This window comes from Artibeus jamaicensis, unplaced genomic scaffold (genome assembly GCF_021234435.1).
Source record: "Artibeus jamaicensis isolate MK-2021 breed Jamaican fruit bat unplaced genomic scaffold, CSHL_Jam_final contig_700, whole genome shotgun sequence".
NCBI lineage: Eukaryota > Metazoa > Chordata > Mammalia > Chiroptera > Phyllostomidae > Artibeus > Artibeus jamaicensis.
Window position 1 is genome coordinate 12,419,587 of NW_026521930.1, and position 18,207 is coordinate 12,437,793.

The following is an 18,207-nucleotide window of genomic DNA, read 5'->3' on the forward strand; positions in this document are numbered from 1 at the left end:
ACATTGTACCACAAACGACAAATAGCCAATGGCCACGGATGCTGTATCTGGACTTAATATATGTGTAACATTAGTAAAAACGGTGTGGCAGTTAATTCAGATGGCAATCCTCCAAAGGGACAGATAAACCTTGCTGCCTCCTCCTCTATGGCAGAAGCTGGAGGGGAGAGAAGGGCACAAGGGATTAAAATGAATCCCTTGGGAAAAGGTCACAGGGCATCATTTTCTATCTTTGTTTTAATTTGAGCATTTCTACAATTAGTGAAAACAATAAAATTACTCTGGTTAAAGTAGCCAAAAATGTTTCTGGCTAAGCCTATGAAAAAAATTTAAACTAGATTTTTCTTCCTGGGAATAAAAACTGCCTTCCTTGTTAGAGTCCAGCATAAATCATTACTGACAACTGCCTAATAGAAGCAGATTAATCTATGCCATATGTATTAAATGTCTACAAGGTCTGGCTAGCTTACTAATATCTCCACATGGGAGCTAAAGCCACTAATGAGGCAAGATTTCTTACCGCTGCACACATTCCTTCACCACTTCATACTGGCCGATGGAAGCTGCTGTGTGGAGATCCAAGGGGACAGCCAACTCCTCCCAGTTGACCTGTGCACCCAGCCCGTGCCACATGGACAAGCTGCGAGTCAGGAGTTCTGGCTCACTGGCTTCATCGCTGAGCTCCGACATTACTGTGGAGGGTTAGGTCTTTCTTTTCTGGTGGTTCTAGGGAATGAAACAGGATGGTCATATTCCTACCCACAGTAGGCAGCTATGTCACTCTCTTAGCAGTCTGCTACCCAATGCAGTCGATTCCTTCCTGGGACTGACTTAGAAAACTTCCTCTCATTACATATTGTATGATTTTGTGAGTCTGTCATGAGACAGAAAAAGAAGAGCAGGTGAGTCGTAAACTGCCGTGTGTATTTTTCGTCATTAATCCACAGGTCCCACATTCTAGAAAGGGTGTTTGCCAGGAACCCAAGAAATTAGACAACTTCTTAGATGGTCGATAAAGAAATTCTGATTGGGTCAATGAACAAAATCAGTTCTTGGGTGTGGTGGGAAAGAACCCTAGACCTGAAGTTGTACCTTAGCTCTACTACTTAGCATCTCCCATCCCCAGTTCCTCATGGTCTAATGGATACATAGTATCTCAAAGGGCTGTTGTTAAAGACACATAGGAAAAAAAAAGACACATGGAATAATGGTTAAACAAATAGTGGCACATTCATAGGATGGAATGCTCCTGGCAATAAGCAGAAAGAACAGTTGATATACACAACAATGGAAACAATCTCAAACACACTGGGCTAAAAGCCAGACCCAAAGGCTACTTACTGTGTGATTCCATTTATATGACTTTCTTGGAAAGATAAAATCAAAGGGTTGGAGTGACAGATCAGTAGTACCAGAGGTGTGGGATATACGGCACAAAGGGAAAGCAAGAGGGAATTTGGGGGTGATGACCTGTTCTACATCTTAACTGGTGAATATGTGACTCTATGTATTTATCAAAACTCATTTACTGAATTTAAGTTCTTTTAAACAAATAAATTTTGAACAAAATTGAGAGCCTCTACCATACAAACTAGGATGTGATTGGTGTTCAGTAAATATTAAGCGACTAGGAATGTACCTATGTATCCCTTGAAAGTGGGAGAGAGGACAACACCTGGAAGAAAAGTCTGTGATTATGAGAGCCCTTTATTCTGGGATTCCTACCCAAATTAAGGCCAAGTCATTAGCTTCCTAGTGGAACTCTCAAGTCCAGGAGTGACATCTGTCTCCTGTTCTATTCTGGGTGGGAAAGGACAAAGAAGCAAATGTAGAAAAGAGCAAGGGAAGGCCACATCCAGTTCAGATGGCCCAAAGGTACCAAAGCAGTTCATAGATGCCACTTGGACCTCAGTCTCTATTAAAGAATCTTTCCAAGCTCCAGATGACAGCCAAGATGGCCAAACAACAAACGAGCTGCCAAGCTGGAGGACAAAAGAACTGGAGGACCTTTGCAAGACTATGTGTACATGTGATGGGGCCTACACAGGCAACCAAATTCAGAGCAAAGCCCTACCTTCCAGATTCACCATCTTTCACCTTGGCAGGCCCTAAGTTCAAGAAACTCTCACTTCACAGGTGAGCACCCTCAACCTGAGCAGTCCTGGCCCACAGAGCCTGGATTTAGAAGCTAAATAAGCTGTATCAGTTCAGAGCTATTTTCAATGCACCCCTCAAGCGTTCTGTGAGTATGTCTCTTCGACTGCAAATGCCTCCTCTCCGGTGGAGGCCCTGTTGTCTGTCCTTTTATTGCATGCTCACCTGTTTGACACCCTGAAGAGTGCGCAGTGACAATCAGAATCAGACTCTGCTCAAAGAGCTTACGAAGAAAGGATCTGGATGTGAAAAGACCATAAAGTTATTATTACTTCCTTTCACCCTGCCACATGCCAGACACTCTACAATGATGGGGTATTCGCTATACAATGTCTTTTGCATATCACTTCCAGATGGGGTATTCGCTATACAATGTCTTTTGCATATCACTTCCAGAACTTATCTCCAGGAAGTAGTACTAGGAATGAGACCTTTTTTCACTCTACCTTTTGGTTCTGCCCATTTTGTAAAATACTAAGTATCCACTACTTTAAAAACAAGCAAAATGTTAACTTAAAAAAAAAAGATGACGGTGGTGGTGGACTATTACGCCCACAGGGAAGAGATAGCTGTAAAGCCCCAGGGCATTCCCTTCTCACGCAGGCTCCTGGGCCCTCGCCCAGGCCGAGGTACCCCAACTTCGTTCTCAAATCCTGGGGAGGTCCCTAGAGAAGAATCCGAGCACCTACAGCACTGACGTCCCTTGGCGCCTCCTTCCAGCAACCCTACGTGGAAAGTGGCTTTATCATGCCCGCTCCATAGCTGCAGAAGCAGAAGCTACGAGTCACAAACTCATACGGTAACAAACCGCTGGGCTGGGGAGCCCCGCTGCGGGCTACGCAGGTGGACAGCAGGTGCCGGCACCAGGCAGGGCCGGTCCGCCGTGGACCCTACCTAGGCTGGACTTTCGGCCCTGGACCTCCTTTGGCCCGCTGCCGCCGCCAAAGCCGCGTCCGCTCGCTGCCGCTCTCCTTCGGCGGGGCACCCTGTTCTCCGCACGCGCCTGAGACCCCTCCACGCCGGGTGCCGCCGAGACCAGACACCGCGGCCCAGCTCCCGCCCCGGAAGTGGTTGCGAAGGCGCGGGGCACGCCGGGACGCTCGCGAGTCCGCGGGGCAGCTCCGGCCGTTAGTCCAAAACCAAGACCGTCCTGTCCGCTAGCCCGCTTTCTGTATGACACCCACAGCAGCCAATGAGCAGGGCGAGGTCGCTTATCCGGTCCCTTCACTGACCGTAGGAACCAATCCTATTGCAAGAGAGGGAAGAAGCTCCGAGCCGCGAAGGAGGCAGTGGGGAGTTGTTGCGGGGAGCGGTTGGTAGTACAGTAAAGTAAAACTCTGCTGAGGGGAGATTCTGACGGTGGTGAAAGTGTCAGTGGTTGCGCCGCGGCCCAAGGGGGCGAACGAGACCGGTGGGACGCGCTGGAGACTGTTTGTAGCGCCGTCAGGAGGCGGAGACCTGAGGTGAGGGGCCCCGGGCCTGCCGCAGTTGCAGAGATAAATGTCGAGAATTGTACGGGACGCGGGGAAGGGGAGGCTGGGGGTATATGAGAGGACAGCTGCTGGGTTTTCGCAGTTTCCGAACTTTAGCTTTTAAAAGCCTGACCCGGGAGGTCGTTGGCGTCTAGTTGTCATAACAACTACCCGCTAGGGGCGGGACTTTGGGCGGGACTAACGAGCCAAGAAACAGACCTGCTTTAAGAGTTGGGATTTGGAAGAGACTTGAGCTATCGGTTCGTTATGGTTTTGGTTTAACCCTCCTCTGCTGAATAAGCCAAGCCCCTCAACTTGGCATTCAGGACCCTGCACGATCTGGTTTGTTTTTGTCCAAAGACTAGCGACTGACACCTTCCTCCCCCAGACATGTTGGGCAGTTTTCAGTGAGACACTGTTCCTCCCGCAACGCGTAGTGCCTTTCCCATTCCCTGAATTGTCTTGTCCACCTGAAGAAATCATCTGAATCTCCGGTAGCCCCCTTCACCTACGAGATTCTGTTGCCCTCAGATCTGCCGTGTAGAGAACACTCCGTGTTGTTGTATCTACCGTCTGTGTCCACACCCTCCAGTTCTCAGTTCTGGGTGCACCAAGTTCCAGTCTCCGCTCACGCTCCTGCTGCTACACTGATGAGAGCCCTGAGCTAGAATGATAGCCAGCTAGGGCTGAAACAGTAGTGTTCGCTTCCTATTTAATAAGCCCGGCTACCTCTCAGGCTGCAAGGAAACTCCAGGACTGGCTCTTAAGGACCATCATCCCACTTTCCTAAAATCTCCTCGACCCTTAAGGGGCAGGGCCTTTTCCTTTTAGACTGTGGAATACAAAAGGGGGGCATCTAAGTATAAGGGGTTAATTTGACTCAAAACAAAAAACTGGGGACTCCAAAATGTCTCTAGTCCAGTGATTTTCAATGACTGTGTCACAAGAATTTTTAAAACATGCAATACCTGACTATAGTTAGAGATACTGACCTCTTTTCCCTTAGACTATCAAATTAAAAAAAAGACAACAGCCAACAGAACAATAGTGGTCCCTTGTGAATGAATCAAAATTATACCTATTTTTGTCAGATCAGTAAAAAATATGTTTTTTGATATGCTGCAGAATTTTATATGTGCCGTGAGATGAAAAAGGTTGAAAATCTCTGCTCTTATTCCTTTGTAGGGAGCAGTAAAAAATAGTGGGGCCTCAAATCCCCTCTAATTTTGTTACAAATTCTGTCTGTGCCATTTACTAACAATATAATTTCTCTAAGCCTATAAAATGTAGATAGTAGTGTCTGTGTTACATGAGAGATATAGTTTATGTATATCCATACACATATACATGTATCATTCTATATATCATACCTATGTACATATATCATATATTAATACATATCTCTATTATCATACAATATCATTACATTATATACCTATATCTACAGGCTCCATACTGCACTGCACTGCACACACATTTACACAACTCAGGGCACAGTGCCTGGCACTCAGTAACAGGAACCTGCAGAACTAGATGGGAAATGGGATGGAAGGTCTGTGAGTTCATTTTCATCCCCAGCAAAGTAGTAGATGCTATGAAAAGGCAGCCCCCCTCCAGCTCTTTACCCTTTGTCCCTGGATCCTGTCACCTCACCCTACATTGTCTCCAGGGTTCCTTGGACGATGGTACGCTGAGAAGCTTCCCTTGAGCCCAGGCTCTCATGGCATCCCAAGACAAAGATGTGGGGCCCTCACTGCCCTCTCCTTGGGCCTCGCAGATGGGGCCCTGGGAGGCCATTCTTGAGGCTGCCAGGGAGCAGCTTCCATCTCTGGACTCGGATTCCTCTTCGGTAAGCAAGCGCCTTGTTCCCATGTTGTCCTGGGCCTTGACTGCTCTTCCTGTCCCATGACAAATGTGGTGCTGATGCAAGGACAGCTGTGGAGCTTATCAGCTCTGCATTCATTGTCTCTGTTTTTGTTCTCTGAATACATTTACTGGTGCTCAGCACCCTCCCAGCCTATAGCAGTGACCCCAAATCACAAGTGGAGGATTCCTCCAGGGGCTTATCACAATGCACTGAAATGGTAGCCACTGTCAATGGTGGTCCTGGCCAAGTCCTGGTCCAACAGAGAGTCGAGAACAGCACCTCAGCAGAGGAGGAAGAACAGGAGCGTCAGCACCAAGCAGACCTTGATCCTCATCTTCACTCAGTTGCTAATTTACCGTGTAATCTGCGGGCAGTTTCTATACCTGGGTCAACCTCAATTTCTTTGCTGCAAAATGCAGATAGTTATCACTGGCACAAATTTGGGAATCTGTATATAAAGTGTCTGGTGCAGAGTGTGTGCTCAAGATAGTTAACAAAATCACCATATGCTAGCATTTTTCTCATCCTGGCAAACACCCCAGCTTGCTATAAGAGTTATGGACTGAGGCTTCACATTGTAAATTGTTGTAACAATTAAATAATCTACATTGGAGCACAGTGTTTGGCATGTGGTGAATGTATAATACATAGTAATTTTCTTATTGATCACATGCAGTTCATCAGCAAGCATTTAAGGAGCCCACTCAGCCTCTTCAAGGACCAGGAGCACTTTGTAACAATATACACTGTAGTGGGCCCTGCTTCACCATGATGGTAATTGTGTTTCTACAATAGTTTCTGCCGACTAAGAGAATGTTGGGTGACAAAAGGGGCTTTGAATTCAGGCTTATATAAGCTGTATCAACTTCTCCACGTGGTGGAAATTAGGTGTGTGCACATATGTAAGACATAACAGCAACCCGATGAACAGAGCAAAGTGGGCAATGCACAAGGTAGCTCTTCAGCAGTGGGTGTCAGCAGGGTGTCTCCACAGGTTGGAGCTGGGCGTTTAGAGACAGGGCCAAGGTTTTAGAAGGAACAAGTCAGGTTTGGGTCTTAACCTGTGGCATCTGCAAAGATAAATGTGACACAGCTTAGACCTCAGGGATCCTCCAGTGCACAGCGAGGCTAGTAGGGAGTAAATAATGCAACCTCAGGGTCTTTTCACATCTTCAGTCTCATTTGCTCTCATCTTCAGAATACACCTGTTGAGGTGGGCTGGCAACTATAAGTGCCCCCGCCCCTGTATTAGAGGCCACAAACCAAGGCTGATGTCATGGGGGGAGGTTGGACTCTGCTCTTTCAGCTACCACTTTAGTGCCCAGTTCATTCAGCACCAGGCATTAACTGAACACTTTATGTATGCAGTCTTAAGGATACAGGTACATGCAGAATTAGGAGCACTGGATCTCACCTCCACGAGGTGGTGCTGCTGAGCCCACTTTTCTAAAATCATCCCCAGGAACCAGCACGGGGCAAGAACCTTTGGGAGAGAAATAATCTCTGTGTTCCCCAGCAGCAGCGTGGGCCAGGGTAGGGTAGGGCAAGGTCAGGTGGGGCTCCAGGCCCTTCTGGCTATGCCCACTACCGCATAATCCCTAAGGTCTCTGGTCTGTCCACAGTCAGACTGTGAAGAGGAGGAACTGTTCATCTTCCAGCGAAATCAAACCACCCTGATTCCAGACTTGTCGGAGGAGCTGGCTGAAGAACCTGACAGGGGCTGGGTGCCTCCTGCTGACAGAGCTCCTCCTGAGGTCTGTGGAATGCAGGCTCTAGGGATCCAGTATGCTGGGACCCTGCTGGCAGAACGGGGTGTGGGAGTGGGTACCCATGGCTCTCACTGGACTTAACAGCAGTGCAGGTCAGAGAGGTTAAAACTCCTAGTCCAGCCTCTCTGCACACCAGGCCTTTTTCTGGGCACAGCCGAAGAAATTCAGGCACCAAACATCTACCCGCCTTGTGCATAGTACTTTTCCCGGAGCCCAGCACACTTAGGACCAGGGGTGGGGACTCAATTTCTCTCATTTTGTCCCTGCTATATACTCTTGACCCCCAGCTATACTCAGTTCTCAGTGCGAGCACTGACACAGGATCATCTTACAGAGCCAGGGCATGTCTCCTCCCTATCACCATGACAGAAGTCATCCACTCACTCAGCAATGCCTAAAAGTATGTCTGAAAGAACCCCAAACAGGAGAAATTCCCCCGGGCTGCCAAGACCCCTGGTTAGTTCAGGTGGAATGATGTCTTTGTGACTTTATTTTGTTTTCTTCATTTCTACAATTACCTCAGCGATTCTGGAAGTTTTTTTTTTAAATCTGAGGTGGGAAAGTCTGTACCAACTCATGGGGGTGGAACTGTGGGCTTGCTGTGGAGTCAAAAGGCCTGGGCTTCATCTTGTCCATCCCTGAATAGCTGTGTGGCCCATTCATGGTGGCCAAAGGCGGAAGCAACCCACGTGTCCATCAACAAACAAAATAGGTAGACAAAATGTGGCTAGCCATATAGTGGAATGTTATTTAATCCACAAGAAAGAACGAAGTCCTGACATGTGCTACAATATGAAGTTCTTGGAAACACTGAGCTAAGTAAAAGGTCACAAAAGGACAGGTGGGGTATGTTCTACTTCCATGACACAGCTAGAATAGGCAAGTTCTTAGAGACAGAAAATAGATTATAGTCTACCAGGGGCTGGGTGAGGGGAGGTACAGAGTTTCTGTTTGGGGGATGGAAGAGCTTAGGAAACGGTGCTGATGGTTGCACAATATTATGAATGTACTTAATGCCATGGAACCATATATTTACAAATGCTAACATGACAAAATTTGTTATAAATATATTTTTACCACAGTAAGAAAAAATTTTCCCTAAAGTATGTTTTTGAGGCTGTCAACCGAGGACACCTTTTTTCTTGATAGCTACTTGCGGTGCCTATGGAATTCTCACCAGAGCCCTGGGTTGAATGGAATGCAAGGACAATGGAAGGAAGGGACCCTGGCCAGCCCGTGGAGAGCAGTGGTGAGAGCAGCTCTCTTCTTAGGATGCCTGAGGAGACCCCCACGTGGCAGGAAGGTGACCTTGGGGGCATGTCCTTCAACAACAAAGGATCCCCGAGTCCTCCCTGGGGGCCACAGGGAGAAGCCACCCCGTGTCTCCCAGAAGGAGACCTGAGGACGGACCCAAATGCTGCCTCCTGGGTTCGGGAGGGCTCAGACTGTGGGAACCGAAGAGCCCTTCGAAGGGAGAGAAGGAAGATGATTGAGAGAGACCTACTGCATAAAGTCACCTGGGGTGCCCAGGGCCCTGCCTGCAATGACCACAGTCAAGTGAAGGAGACTCCCTGTGAAGCTGCAGTGGCAGGTCCAAGACCAGAAACGCCACCTCAGGGGCCCCAGGAAGGCTTGCCAGTGCTCTCCCTTCAGGTAGGCAGCTCTCTTGCCCTGTGCGTCCTCAGGGCGTGCCCTGTAGTGGTCCTCAGATGCTCCTTCACAGGCCAACTTGAGGGCCGGCCCACTGCACCTGTCTTAATCTATGGCTGTTGCTATAATAAAATCCCAAGATCAAGACATTGGCACATTCCGTGTCTGGTGAGAAGCCTTCCCTCTTCTCACCTTGTCTCACTTGGTGGAAGGGGCTGGGGACTCTGTGGAGCCTCTTTTATGAGAACACAAGTTCCATTCATGGAGGCCATCCCCTCATGACCTGATCACCTCCCACAGGCACCACCTCCAAACCCCGTCATATTGTGGGTTAGGATTCCGAGTGAAGTTGGGAGGGTCATCAACATTTACTCCACAGCAGTGACCTTAGGCCCATGGTCCCCTCTCCAATGGCAGGCAGCTTGTGATACCTGACTAGGGGTGTGCAGTCCTGGCAAACAGACATCCATCCTCAGATAGTTAACAAGAGCAAGGAAGAGTACTCCAGCCTTCTTAAAAAAAAAAAGTGCAATCCCAAGCATGTTTATAAAGACACACAACTGCATATAAAAGATAGAGAACAGACTCTGTCAAAGCATAATTCTCAATATGTTAAAGCTCCAGTTCTCATACAAATAGTGAACACCTGTTAATGGTGGATTTAGCTTGTGAATGAGGGAACCAGCAGGGTGACAAAACCAGTTCATCAAGATTATGAGAAACTAGGATTTAGTAAAACACTGGGGGAAAAGAAATGAATGCCAAGATAGAATAGCTACTTTAAGTGCAAAATTGGTCAAGATCTTACAGGGCAACGGAACTGAGACATATGAGGGAAGAATCTTCTTTACTAGACAGAAGAAAACCATTGCACCTTCTCCATTTTCCAAAGTTATAAAACAGGCGGGCCCTGATCAATTGTGCAAACTAACCTCCCTCTAGAAAGATGAACTTAGAAAAGCTCCAACATGACATTGAAAGGTCATGCAATTCTCTTTTTTTGCCTTATTTACCAATTCTGGATAATTTTCTTAACAATTTAGAGAAAACTGGCAACAAGGTGTTCATGGAGTTAATTTTCACCAATTTCATTCTCATTAATTCCATTCTTTCTGTTTGCCCCTAAACACCTTCATATTCACTGACCTCTACAGGGTTGCAAGGAGCTGCAAGGTCATATATAAGAAGCATTAACTCCTGAAGAATTTCCTTCCTGATCACACCCACTCTGCCCCATAGCATTCTTTTTCAAGTCCTCCAATTTTCAGCACCTGCCTAGTGCAATCTTAATAGAGCAAAACTTTTTACCCTCTCAACATTTTAAACCCATATGGATCTATAAAGTTTTAAAAAGACACTGGCCCTGGCTGGGTGGCTCAGCTGGCTGAAGTATCGTCCTGTACACCAAAAGGTTGCGGGTTCCACCCCTGGTTAGGACATGTACCTATGTTGTGGGTTCAGTCTCTGGTAGAGGTACATGCAAGGAAGGAGCTGATCAATGTTTCTCACATCAGTTTTTCTCTCCCTATTTTCTCTCTCTAAATCAATTAACATATCTTTGGTGAAGATTTAAAAAACGAAAATAAAAAGGCACTGGGTTTCCTTCAGGTCAAAATATTTCTTTGTGCCAGGAACAGAAGTACATATTGCCCAAAAAGGCACAGGAAAGAGGTGCAGACCCCAGGTGGTTCATTCTGCAGCCCTGACAGGGTGGATGAGCAGGCCCAGTCTGCAAACGTGGGCATGCCTCTGGACATCTCACGATAGCCTCACAGTCATCACTTTCATCATTTCAGCAACTTGAAGAGTCAGATTTGGATCACGTTCTGCAGAGCCTGGCTGGACGAGAAGATGACCAGGGAGACGTCGCACCTGGAACCGTGTGGTGGGCAGCTGGTCGCCTCCAGGGCAGAGGTCTGACCCTAAACACCAGCGTCCAAGTGCATCCCCAAAAGCAGCTCCTTCCAGGGCCTCTCAGTAAAATAGGTCCTCAGGCTGGGCACAGTCAGCCCTGGGGCCCACTGCGTCCTCTCGGCTGCCTCGGCCCTCGTGCTGCTCAGCCCTCACTGTATTTAATTTTTTAATTGATTTTAGAGAGAGAGTGAAACATCAATTTGTTGTTCCATTTATCGATGCATTTGCTGGTTGAGCTTTATTTATTTACCTTTAGAAAGAGGGGAAGGGAGGGAGAAAGAGAGGGAGAGAAACATCAATGTGTGAGAGATACATCGATCGGTTGCCTCTTGCATGCCCCCACCTGGGAACCTGGGCCACAACCCAGGCATGTGCCCTGACTGGGAATAGAATCAGTGACCTTTTGGTTCTCAGGCCAGCACTCAATCCACTGAGCTACACTAGCCAGGGCCATTAGTTGAGTCTTGTTTGTGCCCTGACTGGGCATTGAACCCACAACATTGATGTGTCGAGATGATGCTCTAATCAACTGAGCTACCAGCTCAGGGCCTGAGGTGGGGTGAGGGTGGGAGCTGTAATTTGTAACCCTTTTTGGAGGGCAGTGTGGCAGAATCTGTTTTCTATTTTAAAGGGATATAGGCCTTTGATCAAGCTATTCCACTTCTAAAGTTTATCCTAATACGTGCTCACCCAGGCAGGTAAAGATATGTATTCAAGGCTGTTCATATATGCTGCAGCATTAACATTTGTGAAAAATGGAAAGTGACCCATATTTGGTATCAGTATTCAACGGGAATCTAGTAAAATCAGTTAAATCCCAGAACACTGCAAGCTCACTGGGGGAATCTGTATACGCTAACTCAAAGATAGAAACAGTGAAAAAAAATCTACAGATGATCCCATTGCTATTTTAAAAAAGTGAACATGAAGAAATGTTAATTATGGTTCCCCTTTGACAAGTGGGACTAGGGAATGAGGAAGTGGGATAAAGTGTTAAGAAGAAGTCACCCCTGCCCCAGCCAGGTAGTTCAGTTGGTTGGAGCATTATCTGGACACACCACAGTTGGTGGGTTTGATCCCAGGTCAGGGCACACACAAGAATCAACCAGTGAATGCATAAATAAGTGGAATAACAAATTGATGTTTCTTTCTCTCCTCTCTCTCTCAAATCTTTTTTTTAAGTCACCCCTATGAGGGGCTCAAATACAACCCTCTGCTCCCAAGGATACTGCTTCCCAAGCCCTGGTGAGCAGAGGTAGGGGAGCAGAGGAGTAGAGCAGGGCCTCCTGGTCCCCTCACGTGTCCATGCACAAGCTGGAGGTTCATTCACATGAGGGTCAGACGACTGTATGTCAGTGACCAGGTCCCTACGAGGCAGCCTCCCTTGCTTTTCCTTCAGATCATGCTGAGCCCAGTGCCCAGGACAGGCTCATGGAACAGCTCACACTCCTGTGTGCCACAAAGTCCAGAGCCTGGAAGGTGCCTGCTGACATGCTCGAGGACACTGAGCAGCTGGAGGCCAGAAGCAGGTAGGACTTCTTCCCAGCCATGACCTTGTCCTCTCTAGAACTAGCCCCTGTCCTTACAGCCTATTGTGGGTGGAGCACTTGATGTATATTTCTCATTTCATCTCAAGAATCTGATCAGGTAGGTACTATTATTATCTCCATTTCATAGATGGGAAACAGACTCAGAGAGGTTGTCTTACCCAGACCATATGTGGCAGAGCTGGTACTCAAGCCCCCAAACACCAGCTCTTTCCCCCACTCATGGGAACCCTCCCTTCACCATCCCAGGGCATATGGCCCTGGTCTGGCCACTGTTAATTGGGCCGGCCCTGGGCATCTGACCCCTGGCAGGCCAATCACAGCTTTTCCCTGGGAATTGTGGGAGGGTGGAGAAAGGCCACCTGTGGTGAGAAATGCTGAAGCCGGAGGGGGCAGCAGGGGAGTGGAGCAGAGGTGGGGACAGGGTCCAGCTGTATCCCTTCCCATACTACGGTGTTTCCACTCTTTTAGGAATCTGAGAGCCAACAGTGCCCTTTTCGCTTCAGTTAGTTGAAGTGTCCAACAGAAATGTGTAGATCTGCATTGTTCATTCATAGCCACCAGCCACACGTGGTTATTGAACCCTTGAAATATGGCCAGTGCAACTGAGGAACTGAATTTTTCATTTTATTGTATTTAACTTTAGTTATCCTAAATGTAAATTGTGGCAAGTGGCTGTTGTGATAGAAAGTGCAGATAGAGAATAATTTAATTATCATGGAAAGTTCTGTTGGATGGCACTGGCCCGAAATCTTAAGGGTTCTGAAGAGTAAAAGAGCAAATTCATCGATAGGCCCGCCTCAGTGCCCCACACACAGTGGGTGCTCAGTCAGTGGCAGCCGCGAGCCCAGCACAGGTCATGTGTAGTCTCAGAAGTGACTCAGCCAGCGCTCCTGCTCTTCCACCTCAGATGTGCTTCGACACAGCCGGGCTTCCAGGCAGGGCTGAGTCAGCGCCGTCAGCTAGGGAGCCCAGCGGAGCCTCCCACCGTCTTCATTGACCTGAGGCCCACTGAGCCATCAGACCAGGGGCCGTTGGAAAGGTATGGGGAGAGATGACTGCCTGCAGCAAACCCAGTGCTTTGCATGTGCCACGTTGGCCTAAGGAGGGACAGGGACTTCAGCAGATGGGGAGACTTGGGCATGGGCAAGTCCTGGGAACACCGCTCAGTTGAGAAGTGCTCTTAGCCGGGAACCGAGCCTGACCAGCAGTCCCACTTGGTCCCATCAGCAGACTCTCCCAGCAGAGAGGGAGGAAGCTGAGGCAGGTGGCAGTCTTTCTTGGGCAGAGGTCTAAGTAAACCGTCTGGGCCGAGTACATTGCCTGGAGTGCTTCCCTCCACCTGGCAGGAAGCACAGGGACCCTTTGGTTTGAACGGGCTGGGGTTTGGCTGGCCTGCCCACCCTCCTGCCTTGGGTCACCAGGGAGGCCTCGGCATTCCAAGTCCCTGGTGGGAGCCCAGCCTGGCTGGGGTGGACTGGGGCATGTCCAGTGAACTCTCGTTTCCTCTGTCCCAGCCCCAGCCCCAGCCCCAGCTCCAGCTCCTCCGACAGCGAGGAGGCAGGGGAAGAGGAGACCGCTGCCCGGAGAGACCGGCAGGGCCCAGCAGGGCCACGGTAACCACCCCAGGCCCCTGCTCCCTGGGGCTGCTCCCTGTCTGCTGTCTGCACGAGCCCTCGGTCTGGCACATGTAATGTTTGTGCTTTCAGCTCTATGTGTCGCCCCCAAAGGGCCAGCACATGAGGGTAGGGAGTGGATCTTAGAGGTGGGGAGGGTAGTCTTAGGAGCCCACCTGGGGCCCAGCACTGTCTCAGCCTGACGGTTGTCCCTACACATCACCAAGGACACCTTAGCCTACTTTTGAGAAGGGATTAGTATATTTTCTTTCTGAAAAATACCTCTCCTGATTGATTTTGCTCCCAGTTGGTGATGGCAATGGCAGTGAAGAGAAAGTGTAGTAGGGATGGAGTAAAGTAATGGTTGCTAGCCAGAAATGAAAGGCTTGGGTGAATCAGGATGTGAAATGTCAAATTCAGAGAACTCTCAAGTCTCCTTTGTGGGGAGGCCACAGTGTGGTCAGGGGCAAATTAAAAATCATACGCTGTGGCAGTGTCCATCATTTTTGGAATTGAAAACCTTGCAGACCCTACCTTTCAAGAATGTCAGAGTCTATTGCAACTTTTCCCTTACTGTGGTCCATGACCTGGCATTATAGGAAAAAAGGGGAGAAAAATTGGGGCTGAGAAAGGTCACACAGGTTTTATTCCCAAAATGCTTTCACATGTTGACATGTGTTGTGCGTCAGTGAGGGAGGGAGCCTGCCATCGTTATTTGCGTGCATCTGGAAGACTGGGGGAACACTTCTGGAGGCGCTCTGGCTTTCGTGTGTGCCCTGTTTCAGTGGCGAAGCACTGGGAGATTTCGCCTCCGCTTGGCATTGACTGAGGTTGCTTCTCTTGCGTTACAGGGACTGCACTGGGAAGAGTCAGCTTCTCCAGCAGCTCAGGGCTTTTCGGAAGGGGATGGCTCAGCCCCAGTTGCCTGCCAGCAAGCGTCTTACCAGCCAGAAGGCTCAGGCCCCTGAAGATACAGCTGGATCTGGGACTGGGAAGAAGCAACATATAACACTGTGAGCTGCACAAGGCAGAATGCCCGGCTAGACCTTCAAGAGGAAGTCCCGGGGCCTTGGGGGACCCCCTTGAGCTGGGGACAGCCAGAGAGGTCCTGGTGTTTCCTCTGGGCCAGCTGTAGGTGACTCTGGGACTGGGCTTAAGAGATTAGGGAGATGGTTTGACTGTCACCGTGCCCAGGCCCGATGGTCCCTTTTCCCTCCCGTTTCCCTTAGCAGGTGCTTTTGGATCTGTCACCTGGCTCTGTTAGAATTTGGTCAGAACATTTTCATGCATTTAGAGCAAAAAGATCCCAACACAAAATTGTACATGTGGCATGATGACAACTCAGGTGACCCCGGTCCTCCGAAAGGGCCTCAAAGGAAAGCCCGTGGAGACGATGCTTTTGTTCTGTCATGGAACCGTGAGCCTGTTAACCTTTGACCATTTTTTGCATTTTCCCTTTAATGTGCATCTGTTATTGCCCTCAAAAAGGTCTTTTTAAAAACTATAACATTTAAGTAAAAGTATTTGGAGAATTTCAAGGTGGGAAAGGTCTTAAAAGAGAATTTAGCCTGATTTTCTGGGTCCCTGGATACTTACTATTTTTTGTACTTTAATTAACACACTACATATATACCAAATGAACTTTTGATTGAAATTAGAAATGTTTCTAATTAGAAATTGAAATGTTTTTTCTTTACCCAAGCCACAAAGGCACATAAATGTTATAAAAAGTGCCTTTGTGGAATTGGTGGAGTCGGTCTTTAAATATGAAGAGAACACTGAATGTTCTAACACCTAAACTGTCCTGGTTTCACAAGGTATCCTTGCGAATAGCCAGCAAGAGCAGGGCCCACGGGAGGCCCTCCCATCTCTGTCACCCTGTCACTTTGCAAGCATCGTTCCCCTACCTGCACCCTCACTTTCATGGTTCTTTCATAACTGCGCCTTCCAGCCCTGCTGCCCGACAGGCTGAAGCCCTGAAACATGGCACTTTTGTTCCCTCCTCAACTTGTTTCCGAGACTCCGCTTCTCAGTCTCAGCCTCACTCCGCCCTGCCTGCCCCACGGGAAGAGCAGTAAAGCCATCTGCGGTTTTCCCAGGCTGCCGACTCAGGCAGTCCAGCCCGGTCCTTGGCGTTTGGGTTCCAGCACACAGCTGGGGTCATCGTTGGCTGCCGCCCGCTGAGGGTGGGCTAGGGTTTCTTCCCATTCGGCTCTGCACCAGGCAAGACAGGCCCTGCCCAGCCTCAGCCAGCCACAGGCAGTCAAGATCAGAACTAGACTCTACTTGATTTGGCCATGGGGGTCCCACCACCAGCCCCCCACTCACAATCATGAAGGATATTTTCATTAGAAGCCACATGCAAGAGGGGCTTCCACAAGGCCACAGGCCCAGGGGAGGCCTTCCTGCAGAAAACATCCCCGGGCCCTGCCCCACACGGGGAGTTCCCTCACCCTCAGTTCTGGGACACATGCAGGGAGCACGGCAGCCTGGATGCTGTGTGCCTCCATCTGTGCTGCCAGCCTAGCTGTCAAGAGCAAAAGCCATTTCCCCCTTTTAATGCCAGCAGGTTCACTTATGATGTTTCACAGTGATAGAAAGTAAACTTTGTTCCAAGTTTAGTCAAAGTTAACAGAGAGTAACTCTGTCAAAGCAAGCGGGGGGGTGGGGGGGTGGGGGAAGATGAGGTGGTGGGAGTTCACACCTGGGTTGAAAGCCTGTTCTACCACCTGGAGGCAGTGCTTAGAACTTAGGCAGTTCTTGAGGCCTTAGTTTCCCCATCTATGAAAGGGATTTCATGAAAAGTCCTATGTCATAGGACTGTGAGAATATCATGGAATAGGCACTCGACGGTCCCAGCTGCCAAACGAGGAAAAGGACAGGCACCTGTAGCCACAGTCTGGACCTGAGAGAAGTGGGCTGGGCTCTTGGCTGTGAGCGGGAGGTGGGTGGTCAGCAACACCAAACAGCTGGATCTGGCTGGGTACTACACGTCCCATGAGAGCTCTGAAGCTGGCCTAGAAGGTAAGTGCCATCTTTAAACCAGGCGACCCCGTTCTCCAGGGAACACAGGACAGAACACAGGGGGCTGGTGTCATTTATTAAGGGAGAAGAGCAGGTCATACACCCTGGATCCTGGGTTGCATAGAAAGGTAAAAATATATACAGCAGTTGAGTGACAAAACCGGAATGGGGCATAAAGAACTGGCGTGAGGACCAGCTGCCCAGCAATGAGGAATGGCCACACCTCTGGATGGAATATTCCAGATCTCAGTGGTTTCAGCAGCTACCCCATGACTCCAGAAGTGACTAAACTGAACAAGGACTTTATACCTCTTTCCCCAGCCACCCAGGAGACCATGGGTATGAACAAGTGAGAACAGCACATCTGCTGCAGGAAGACAAAAGTGGGGCAATCGAGGCTGGCCTGGAATCGTGGCCACTTGGGCCCCTTCCCCTGGGAGAGTGCCAAGGCCTGTCAAACCCCCAGGTCTCCTCCCAGGTCGGGGAGATGGAATCTCAGGGAGGCATTCCCACCCCAGGCACCCATTCTACAAAACTAGATTTTCAAAGGTAATTCCCAACTCACCCCATGTCCTGTTGACACCACTGGAATACAGGAAAAGACCCTCATCCCCTACATTTAAAGAGTGGCAAGGCTGGAGGGGAAGGATGGGGTATGTAATGCCGCAAGTAGCTACGGCCACTGAGGGGTCCGCTGCAGTGGTTAGAGTGTCCCCCAAATTCTAGTCCAACCAGAACTTCAAAATGTGATGGTATTTGGAAACAGGGTCACTGTAGATGTTATTGGTTGAGGTGAGGTCACTGGAAGGGGGGCTTAAATGCAGTGACTGTGTCCTTGGGAGAGGACACAGACACAGGGAGAAGGCCATCGTGACAACAGAGGCAGAGACGGGAGTGGTGCTGCCACGAGCCCGGGACCTCAAGGACTGTGGGCAACATCAGAAGCTGGAAGAGGCACAGGATTTTGCTACCAGAGCCTCCAGAAGGTGCACGTGCTGTAAGGACCCCACCTTGATTTTGGACTTGGGGCCTTATGAACTGACAGAATTCCTGTTGTTGTAAGCTACCCAGTCTGTGGTCCTTTGTATAGCGGCCCTAGGACCCTGTACACCCTGTTCACCCTGTTCACCTGGTCTGTGCCCAGCACTCCACCCAAACATCCCCCTGCTGCGTCCTCTCGCCAGGCCCAGGGGA

General features: G+C 49.1%; 2 protein-coding genes across 19 annotated transcripts in view; one reads left to right on the forward strand and one right to left on the reverse strand.

The window, feature by feature from the left end:
- The window catches only part of ANKS3 (ankyrin repeat and sterile alpha motif domain containing 3), a 33,168-nt gene extending 29,941 nt beyond the window's left edge, over positions 1-3,227 (reverse strand). For 7 of the 11 annotated variants that reach the window (XM_053671719.1, XM_053671718.1, XM_053671720.1 and 4 more), the window contains exons 1-3: positions 3,049-3,227; positions 2,320-2,393; positions 521-726 (exon numbers count right to left, since the gene is read on the reverse strand). In XM_053671719.1, the coding sequence (XP_053527694.1) occupies positions 521-690 (170 nt within the window). In that variant the 5' untranslated portion in view covers positions 691-726; positions 2,320-2,393; positions 3,049-3,227. Of the gene's footprint in view, positions 1-520; positions 727-2,319; positions 2,394-3,048 lie in introns of those variants that run through there. The other 4 variants (XM_037137972.2, XM_037137973.2, XM_053671722.1 and 1 more) reach the window with 4 other exon arrangements.
- Positions 3,228-3,314: 87 nt separating this feature from the next.
- Positions 3,315-15,857, forward strand: DNAAF8 (dynein axonemal assembly factor 8). 8 transcript variants are annotated; one of them, XM_053671763.1, is made up of 9 exons: positions 3,316-3,617; positions 5,296-5,475; positions 7,116-7,247; positions 8,412-8,915; positions 10,709-10,826; positions 12,226-12,355; positions 13,284-13,415; positions 13,891-13,989; positions 14,841-15,853. In XM_053671763.1, exons 2-9 carry the CDS (start codon positions 5,347-5,349, stop codon positions 15,004-15,006), a joined length of 1,410 nt encoding a protein of 469 aa, XP_053527738.1. In that variant the 5' UTR covers positions 3,316-3,617; positions 5,296-5,346; the 3' UTR covers positions 15,007-15,853. The 8 variants fall into 8 exon arrangements, with proteins under 8 accessions (XP_053527744.1, XP_053527743.1, XP_053527738.1 ...); XM_053671765.1 differs by lacking the exon at positions 3,316-3,617 and adding an exon at positions 6,170-6,267 and having other exon boundaries at positions 5,399-5,475; positions 14,841-15,856; XM_053671769.1 differs by lacking the exon at positions 8,412-8,915 and having other exon boundaries at positions 3,315-3,617; positions 14,841-15,856.
- The last annotated feature ends 2,350 nt before the right edge of the window (positions 15,858-18,207 follow it).

What these genes read in the sequence shown, in the direction of transcription:
- DNAAF8 (XM_053671763.1), top strand. Translation starts at nt 5,347, where the DNA reads ATGGCATCCCAAGACAAAGATGTGGGGCCCTCACTGCCCTCTCCTTGG. An exon ending in TGGTCGCCTCCAGGGCAGAG is followed by an intron (nt 10,827 to 12,225) that starts GTCTGACCCTAA and finishes CTTTTCCTTCAG; the next exon opens with ATCATGCTGAGCCCAGTGCC. An exon ending in GACCAGGGGCCGTTGGAAAG is followed by an intron (nt 13,416 to 13,890) that starts GTATGGGGAGAG and finishes CCTCTGTCCCAG; the next exon opens with CCCCAGCCCCAGCCCCAGCT.